This window comes from Sitophilus oryzae, unplaced genomic scaffold, assembly GCF_002938485.1.
Source record: "Sitophilus oryzae breed Bouriz unplaced genomic scaffold, Soryzae_2.0 scaffold_1576_pilon_pilon, whole genome shotgun sequence".
NCBI classification, from domain to species: domain Eukaryota; kingdom Metazoa; phylum Arthropoda; class Insecta; order Coleoptera; family Curculionidae; genus Sitophilus; species Sitophilus oryzae.
The window spans coordinates 262,119-272,112 of NW_022146254.1; the positions used below are offsets into that span (position 1 = coordinate 262,119).

The following is a 9,994-nucleotide window of genomic DNA, read 5'->3' on the forward strand; positions in this document are numbered from 1 at the left end:
AAAAGAACACGATAGAGCTCCATTGCTCCATTTTTCACAAACATTAATGTATACTACTACTTTCTGTATCAATTTATAAGGGATATATGTCAGTAAAACATTAAACTGAATTTCCACTTACTAAGTACATGAATTAAATCGAAACAATTATGTTAACATGTATATGTATATTTTTTATATTATACCATTATTAGGCTGTTAATACAATGTCCACACGATTGTGTTGAATTTTTTTTTTGACTGATATAGTTTAGTATTCTATACTGGACAATGGGGCCAGTCGTTCATAACGTATTATGTTCAAGTTAAACATTGAATCCAACTATTTTCATTGGTACCACAAATTTGCACAATTTACTCATACTTATATGCTAAAAGATACCTACTATATTTCATATTCTATCTCTACTAAATGTTTCAAATAAGTTGTATTAATAAAATATATTTTAGAATTATTATTCATCTATAATACATTAGATTAGCATTTTTATAGTATTGCATTCAAGGTATCTCTCATATCAATCAAAATAATGTTGTCCATGAAAAGACAAGTGTGTCATGTCACGTGACAACAAAAAAAATCGTAAATGTCAATAGCTTTTGTACTGCTCCTTAGCTCCCAGTGTTGCCAAATCCGTACCGCCGCTTGACGCCTGCTTACCTCGGTGTTGTGAACGACCTTGCACGCCACTGTGCATGCCCACTCCTTACATTCGACACCCCGCCATAAGTAAAGGTAATATTCCAGGCACGATCAGAATGCCGCCCCCAACCAGCGGTGGCATCAACGAACCCCAGGAGTGTCCCTACTGCCGTCGCACCTTCAGCTGCTACTACTCGCTGAAGAGACACTTCCAGGACAAGCACGAGCAGTCCGACACCCTGTACGTTTGTGAGTTCTGTCATAGACGCTACAGGACCAAGAATTCGCTAACCACGCACAAGAGTCTCCAGCACAGAGGCTCCAGCGGCATGTTGAAGAGACTTCTAAAAACCACAGCTATAAAAAGTGTACTGGGTGTAGGAGCTAATGTAAGTCCTCCACATGGAGGTCAACGGATGCAGTAGATCTTGCAATTTTACCACAAAAAGATCTCTTCTTTGATTAGTTTTGCCGAGAAATGCTTGTAAAGAAAACGCCATCATCAACTAACAAATATAAAATAATAGTATTTCATAATATCTTGATCTATGATACGCCATTCTTTAACAAAAAGTTTATTTATTTTATTATGTTTTACGAAAGAACATATCACTTTACTGGCTCTCTTACAGCTGTACAAAAATGAAAATTCTAGAAGTCACTGCCTTAAAAGTGACGGCCTAGCCGGAAAAATAAAGTACAAAATACGAGTAGAAACAAACATATAGTTTTTATACGTGGTATTTATTTGGCAAAACAAAAATAAATTCTTCGATTTTGCACCACAAACGTTTCGTTGTCGAAGTATTAAAATGCTTGCTAGGTCTACAGTCTTTGAAATAATACAACACTTTTAAAAGGCACCACTATAGATGATTGTCCCCATACTGGGCATGTGTTAAAGCCAACAGTCACTAACATATCCTTACTCATATCACAAAAAAAAACTTTCACTGTATTTCTAGTTATAATCACTGTACTCGAAGGTGATCTGATCGCCAGTCACTATCTTAAAATATGCACCAGAAAGCAAGCATTCCCCTATTCTGTGTTTCTGTGATTATTCGTTACTGTGTCTTGAAAGAAATGAGACTTCCTTGTGGCCAAACCCCTATATTAATTTCTGAATTACTTACTACATATATTATGTGAGAACTTGAAGAAAATGAACAGAATATATGTAATAAATAATGCGGATTATATTATTGCTCATTAGGTTTTTCAACAGAGAACATTATTTAGTAGGTAATAAGGACCCTACTTTAAAATGTAGGTACTATTAAGAGAAACTAAAAATAAACTAATTGTATATGTACGTAACTTACGTTAAAAGAACTTTTGACTAAACTTTCTGTGAATTTTTTCACATATTAGGCTTTAGGAGCATGGCAACATTACAATTTTAAACATAACGGTTTAGAATCTTAAAAGTAATTATTAAATAAAGTGTTTTGCTGCTTCTAAGGCCTCTAATTAATTAACATATCTTTCCAGGGTTAATGTAACTTGTAAATAAAAAATGTGCCAATTTTTTTATTAAATTTTGGTTAATTACTTTTATAATTGACATAGTTAATCATATATAATTTTTAAGTCAGTGTAGGAATGTGTATGCCGACAACATTCTCTATGTGGTCTCGAGCTATGTTTGGGTGGGTTATAAAATTACATCACTAAAAAGGCGAACACTCGAACGTTGTGATTTATTTGTGGTTATTTTTTATCGTCGTATTTATTATGCTTTATATTGATCGTTTTTTGATATTTTTACGAAATTTTCTGTGATTATTTTTGTAAATTTAGGTTAATACACGCTCAGGAGCACATAGAGGAGTTAAATCAAATTGAAAATTTAATATTTTTTTCAAATACAGTACTTACTGATCAAATATTTAAGAAACAAGTAAAAGGGTAATTATAATGATATTTTTGGAGTTAATCTATATAAATACTTTTAATATTTGCTATTTAATTTATTTGATTTACAGAAATCATTTTTTAAAGTTTGTTCCAAACGGTCGATTATTATCAATATTTTTAAAAGAATTTGTGGAATGATACATATCACATCGAAAGGATGTAGGTGATATAAAATACGAACTATATAAGTACTGTATTATGAAAAATGATTAAATTTCAAAATACATCTCTTTTGATCTGAAATAATAGGCACGGTTATTTTTGGAATAGAAACCGTTGAGCATACATTGATGACTGTATCTTTAGTGCTGTGAATTTATTAATATCTATATTTGGGAGAAATTTTTATCGTCTGACTAGGTTAAAAAAATTATTTATTTTTTTGTGATATGGCCCTACCAAAGACGTTTTTTGAATAATAAATTGAAAGATAGAGTTTTTAGCAATCAAAAATATTCTTTAAACAAACGTGCCATTGAATTTTTTTCAAAATTTAATATTTTTAGGGTAATTTCGTTTTTTTAGTATTTTTAAAAGTGCTAATCTTTGCATTTTTTTTTATTTAGTTGTAAGAATGGACTACTGTACCAATTTTGTTTACAACCGTTAAATGACTTCATTGTGTATATGTTAAATGTAACAGCTTCACCGTAATTTTTAAATGTAATGCAATTCATAAAACTTAAAGTAAAATAGGTGAAGAAATATGCAAATAACGGATGTGTACGAAACTGACAGAAATATTGTATAGGTTGTCGTTTATCTGTTTTGATGTATAAAACTATTTTCATTATTATAAATTAGTTGTTAGTTGTAAGTTTGTACAATTAAGCGTTATTCGTTATTACTAGAAGAAAAAAATCAAGCATATCTATATTCATGCCAAGCATACTATACGAGAAAAAAAGTAAGTATATCAAGGAATTACTATAACAGTATTAAAATTCGTACCTAAAGAAATCTATTAAAAATCTATGGGGTAGCAAAAATTAAGATATTTTACATAAATATTTCTTATGTACACATATACCTTTATATAAATAATTATCTTTTAAAAATAATCTTTGGACTACAATGTTTATGTCAACTAGTAATAAAGCCTATATAGATTTTGTTACAAGAATTTGGCGTGAAAAATAGACGTTAGATGTATGTTAAAAGTAAACATGGAAAAACCATTTTAACTTTTGTATTTCGATAATCTCTCCCATTCGTACAAAAAATCATATCATGAGTAATGAACATAACTGTAGGAAATTTTCTATATAAAAGAGTATATTTAGAGAAAATTCTGAGTCTAAATAATAACTCAGGGATAATATATAAACCTAATTTATTTTCATATAGACGCTATCAATTTTTAGACTCAGAAAATGTAACTAGAAAAATGTATAGGGAGTTAAAATGGTTTTCGATGTTTCAGCAAATAATACTTCACTGCCGTAAAATTATGTCCATTATTTTTAAAAGCTTGTTTTCTTTACTTTAAAAGATCCAGTACGAACACTAGAATTTTGTATCGTTTATATTTTGTATTAGAAATCATTATTCAAAAATTCATCTAGGCAACATTTCAGAATACAAGAAAAAAAATATCATACCAAGACTTTACAATATACTTGATGAGGATTCTATACCATTTTGATCTCACATAATACCGGTCAATAAAAAGTAATACAGCATAGAGCAGCCATATCTTTTTGAAGAAATGATCCCCATCTATGATCCACTCGCAAAAACAGCTATTGAAAAGTCCTAGAGCACACTTAATTTGAATTGATTCAAATATTTTTTAAACAATCAATCAATAATTAACATTATATTTTGTGTTTTTTTACTCGAGAATTCTAGTGTGTACCAATCTGTATGAAACAAGTTGCCTTGATATCAGTACAACACATACTTTAAACTACAAAGCTATGAAAAAAGCTTCGAGAGAATGAAATATAGTATATAATAAAAAAAATATGTGTGGTTCTATTTCTGTTCTGCTCGAAGTTTTAAAAATGAAAAATATTACCTCAATACTCAGAATATCCGCAGATGTACTTATATTGTAAAATGTATTTAGTGTAAGAAAATCTGGAAAAAATCTTTAAAAAAATAATTGTACAAACAAAACATACATTTTGTGTCTATTGGTTATTTCCGTCGACAAATATATGCTACATTTTACTTATTTAATTTTCAAAAAATTGTTAAAAGAAAAATCCTGCCTTGATAAATCTTTGTTGTGTAGCATCGATTAAAAAAACAAGAGGTACAACTATTTTTTTCCCGCCACATCTTATATAGGTATCGTTTTAAAATATGTAAATAGTTTCCGTAGTGGTACTTTTGCTTTTGGGTTGATTTCTTTTAATCATAATTAATTAGCAGAAACTAAAGGATTGTTGCCCCAAAAAGGCCACGGCATTGGTAGATCGCCACTTCTTTTTGGAGCGACAACCCTGAACTTATAAAATGCTTCCACAGTTTATGTTTTAGGAATCCATTAGCTTTATTTAAATTTTATAATTAGAAATAATTTTTGTTATAAATATTATTACAATATAATTGTTGGTGTAATAAAAGTATTGAAACAACCAGAAAAAAAGTAATTTTATTTTATTCCTTTAAAACAATCTTCTTTTTATTTAATATTGTCATAATCATTTAGTCCATGATTCACATTTCTTTGTCGATAAGACAAAAAAAAGGGAAAGATTTTATCATAATTGGAAAATAATAAAAATATACACATATGTATGAATAGATTTATTATCTTTCCTTAACGTAATTACTAAAGAGTAAGTAATTAAAAATTCCTGTAAAATAGAGCAAATAATTATCCAATATATTGCATTAAAGAGGAATTTTAAGAAATTAAAATTAAAATAAATAGTTTATAGGCTGATGATATACCATGCTGGCAACTCTAAGACCGTACACTCACGGGTCGTCTCAAGCTCCTAGCCGAAGCGTACCAATCTCTACTTCCTACGTAAATAATGTTCAGAAATCGCGTAACTTTTTTATTTATAAAGATTTTCAAATACTGTCTGCAAAGAAAATATAGCAGAAATATTAAGAAAGTTTTTGAAAAAAAACTACAATCAATTATTTCTAATGGATTTAGAGATATCCATTTTTGAATTCAGAGTTCAAATAGCGCGACCACTATCGAACACCAACTCAATTGCGCTTATTTTTACCAAAAATACAAGTGTTCCTAACTTGCATTTAAAAATTTACAAGCTATAGAGAAAATTACAAAGACTTGTTAATAAACAAACAAATAACGTATCACGAGATGTAGTCAAATCGTGAAGCTGCACGCATGTACACTCTTTCCTAGAATTTTAAGTAATGATTGGGTCGACCGGTCGACCGTGACGAATCTGCAATAACCCCTTCCACGTCTCTTGGCAATGTGCATAGTTTCTCGGTTTATTTCATACGTTTGGCAAGGTTTTCAACGTTCTCTCTTTGTTCAGTAAATTATAAACGCATTGTACTCTTCTTACATACGGAAATCTCGACCCAAAACGAACCTTTGCCAGCCCTTAGTATCCTCAAAACTCAAAAACACTTCCCATAAAATATCAGTGAAAGTAAAAACTAAATCTACTCGTCAGTTACTATCCCCACTGGTCAATTACATTAAGGATCAACTTTGAATATCACGACACTCACAAGTATGTAAAAAAGATCTAAATAAACTTAATGCATAGGTATTTATTGATTCTGAACTGATAAATGAGACAGATTACAATAATATAACCATATATATTTTAAAACAAAATGAATATAATCAAAACATATAGTTAATAAAAATACAGTCCCTTTAATCACTGGCCGACTCTACTAATTCGCTACTGTTATCAACACTGCTGTCATCGCTCTCAACATCAGAAGACGCGCTCGGTAAAGGAGCTTCAGTAACTATCAAGCCTCTTTCCCATAGGTCAGACACAAACTGAAGTTTGGCAGTAATATCTTCAACAGGTATATCTTGAACAGCTGTTATGGAAGTAAGTTATATAATAACAATTTGGTAGCAAAAATACACAACAAATGGGAAAACATTATTATGCATTTATTGAAAAAGGCATGGCCAATATACAACAACTTTCTTATGATTTTGAGTCACCTATATAACCAAATAGTAGGGAAGCGCCACATCCATAAATTTTATATGAAAGGCCCCCTCTTATTTTCAAGAAGCGGTAACCTGATTTTTTTCGCACTTAGTAGTAGCACAGTATAGTAAAAAAATATAAGTTATTTTTATATATAATATAATTTACATATATTTTATGCAAGGTTATTATAATTGTTTAAACGTGTTTAAAACTTTTTTACTATAAGAAATTAAAACTCTTTCTTTCATCTATTTAATAAAAATGAACAAAATGAACCAAACTCTCTTAAAAAGAGAATAAAAAAACAAATAACCCTCAACCTAATATTGTCTAGAAAAAAAATGTTCAAGACATTATAATATTTAATAAAAAATATGGTACTTGCGTGGTACCATTAAGTGCTTGAAAAATCTATTTTTGAACCGGAAAGTACGTAAAACAGGTAAGAACATGTAAAATAAGCTAATAAACAAGAATAAACAGGTTTATTTCAGTTTTAAAGCGGTTGTTTCTTGTTTAAACAAATTTAAACAAGAAAAAAAAACAATCCGGTTAATTTAAGCATTTTAGAAGTTGTTTTCTGTCTAAACTGGTTTATTTTTGTTTATTAGCTTATTTTACATGTTCTTACCTGCTTTAAGTCACATCCGTTTGTTCCTCCTCCACCACCATTGATTTAGAAACCCCCATCTCCCTCTACTAACCCTGTATATATGATAACAATATTGTAAAAAAAATATTGTAAAATTTGTTTAAAATTTAAGTTTTTCATATTATTTTCATATGTTTATTGTCCAAAAAAAAAATAAAAGGCGCCATAAATTCACTTACCAATAAATTCAGGATATTTTTTCTGTAACGTCGCAACTCCAGGAATCAGAGAACTGTCAATTTCAAGCCACTGCTCTTCTTCTCCATGGTAAATTTTGGCATTGTCCGTGCAATAAAACAGTTTGTATGTATCGCCATCTTTAACAAGTCTAATTGCATAGTACCGTAAAAGACGAATTTTTGTATCCAGATCAATTTCGATTCTATCAATACAAAAATAAGTGAATCAGAGAGATTCAGAGATTTATTATATAAATTAAGTTTAAGATACTGACTAATTAAGATGTTAAACTGAAAAAAAATTACCTATTAAATACCTTCCCATTCCTTAGAAAATCTCCGTCAAATTTAGAAGATCTCTCAGCTTCTTCATTGGAGTACAAAGGAGGCATAGCATCATGCATAAATTTTCTTCCTAAATTATCTGCTCCTACATCCACGTCTATATAATTCACTAGCGATTCTATCAAAGATTTTACTTTATTTACCATAAACTCCCTCTTAGTCGAAGGGTCATTTTGATTTACTATTCCTAAATGTTTTAAATAATTAAGTGGTAACCCTTTCCTAAAATATACATACTGCAATTAAAATTCTTATTATCTCAGCCATATTTTACCTAAACTCTACATCTTTTGCTGCAGCATTTTTTATGGCATTTGGTAATATTTGTTCTAGTAAATCTGCATAAGCTGTATGTTGGTAAACTGATACAGTGATATGTAGTGAATGAGCATCAGGAGTTGTATGTCCTTAAATAAAATTAAACTAATAAACCTCTAAATACATATTAGATTTTATATGTACCTTCATGAATTGTGCCTCTTGGAAAGTACAATACATCTCCAGCATTTAGAGTAACTTTCATAAAAGGTGGTCCTAACTCTTCTGCTTTAAAATTCATACTTGAATTTCTTGCGAGTACATCCTCATGCCTAGAGATTAATAAGATTATGAGTAAACTAGTCATACAAATGACAGAAAACACAGATCACACAATTTTTTTTTATTCTGTACTTAAAATACCTATTATATAAAAGTGATTACTTACTTTGGTTTATACAACTTCCAATGCTTCTTCCCCTCTAACTGAATTATAAATGCTTCAATATCATCATAATGAGGTGCAAATCCCTGACTTCCTGGAGGTGTTAGATAAAGATTGGTACCAACCATAGTTCCAAAATATTCTTGAAGACTTGAAATTATAGAATGAATATTTTGATCATATGATTGGGGATTCAAAACCCTGATACTACATCCATTTGAATAATAATCCCACAGTTGTGATGGCACTGCTCTACCTAAAATCATAACCATTGAACAACACTATAAAATAATCAATACTAAATTTTATGCAACTTGCCTTCAGGATTAAATACTTCTTTTTTTCCATTCTCGTAAACAACAACATCTATATTTCTTGTAAAATGTAAAGGGTATTCCCTTAAAATACTATCTAATTTGTAAGTACTAAAGATGTTTTCAAAATAAGCTGTGTCTGACCTACTAATATACAAGACATCTTTTTCCCAATACTTCTCAAAAAATTCCTTGGGTGTAATAGGATCTATTATCCACTTAAATATTCCTATACCTTGTATTACAGGATTAAACACAGTTGTAGAAATATTTATCCTACGTTTTTTTAATTGTAACTCCTTCTCAGAACTAATTTCAATAGAACTGTTCTTTTGTCTTGGCTTATCTAATTTCACTGTAGTTTTTTGGTGGAGTTGTTTATCAATTATAGGTATTAGAATAGGAATTTCATCATCAGAGTGAAGTGCTCCATTTACATTCTGTATTTTTGAAATACCTGCTTTAGATGTTTTCCTTTTACGCTTACGTGTTTTAACTTTTTGAACACCATTTCTATTTTTTTCTTTAGTGAATTCAGGGGCAATATTTTTTGTAACTTTCGACTTCTTTGATGGTGCATGTTTATCTTTGATATTTAAATTAGGCTTTCGCTTTATGTTCTGAGCACTATATATTGAGAACGCCGATACAGAAGAATCCATAATTCGTTAAGAACCAGAATAACAGAAATACAAAAATATATTAAAAAAATTTTCACCGGCCCATGCAATAAGTAGGGTTAGAAACAATTTAATTAGTTTATTTTTTATCTATGGTTAGGAAAGTTGCTGATTCCACTTATTCTATGGTTAGAAATTATAGTGTAGAGTGGATCATATTCTTATAAAGCGTATATGATGTCGATAGTGATGTCTAGGTATATCGATACCTTATAGTGAAACATCGATATTTAATAAAGAGACGGGTAGAAATCATGTAAAAATTACATTAATAGCATAAAAAACTGATTCCTATAATGGTATCGTAAACAATACAGAATCAGAGACGCATAAAAAAGTAAAGCCGAAATCCCATTAGGCCACATGCCACGCCACGTCACGCTATCCCACGTGTTGCGACGTGGGAAAGAGTGTACACATGAGATCTGGGACAG

General features: G+C 30.0%; 2 protein-coding genes across 20 annotated transcripts in view; one reads left to right on the top strand and one right to left on the bottom strand.

The window, feature by feature from the left end:
• LOC115879385 (broad-complex core protein isoforms 1/2/3/4/5) overlaps positions 1 to 1,939 on the top strand; it is a 132,812-nt gene extending 130,873 nt beyond the window's left edge. For 11 of the 19 annotated variants that reach the window (XM_030896175.1, XM_030896176.1, XM_030896178.1 and 8 more), the window contains exon 9: positions 749 to 1,939. In XM_030896175.1, coding sequence (XP_030752035.1) covers positions 749 to 1,068 — 320 coding nt within the window. In that variant the 3' untranslated portion in view covers positions 1,069 to 1,939. Of the gene's footprint in view, positions 1 to 616 lie in introns of all 19 variants that reach the window. The other 8 variants (XM_030896186.1, XM_030896188.1, XM_030896192.1 and 5 more) reach the window with 1 other exon arrangement.
• Positions 1,940 to 6,260: 4,321 nt separating this feature from the next.
• Positions 6,261 to 9,630, bottom strand: LOC115879320 (ribosomal oxygenase 1). The gene is made up of 7 exons (XM_030896090.1): positions 8,885 to 9,630; positions 8,570 to 8,822; positions 8,326 to 8,453; positions 8,138 to 8,270; positions 7,825 to 8,085; positions 7,519 to 7,721; positions 6,261 to 6,565 (listed from the first exon to the last, which is right to left on the bottom strand). Exons 1-7 carry the CDS (start codon positions 9,540 to 9,542, stop codon positions 6,390 to 6,392), a joined length of 1,812 nt encoding a protein of 603 aa, XP_030751950.1. The 5' UTR covers positions 9,543 to 9,630; the 3' UTR covers positions 6,261 to 6,389.
• Between the last annotated feature and the right edge of the window lie 364 nt (positions 9,631 to 9,994).

What these genes read in the sequence shown, in the direction of transcription:
- LOC115879320 (XM_030896090.1), bottom strand. Translation starts at nt 9,542, where the DNA reads ATGGATTCTTCTGTATCGGCGTTCTCAATATATAGTGCTCAGAACATA. An exon ending in AATGGGAAGGTATTTAATAG is followed by an intron (nt 7,722 to 7,824) that starts GTAATTTTTTTT and finishes TTGTATTGATAG; the next exon opens with AATCGAAATTGATCTGGATA. An exon ending in AAAATATCCTGAATTTATTG is followed by an intron (nt 6,566 to 7,518) that starts GTAAGTGAATTT and finishes CTTCCATAACAG; the next exon opens with CTGTTCAAGATATACCTGTT.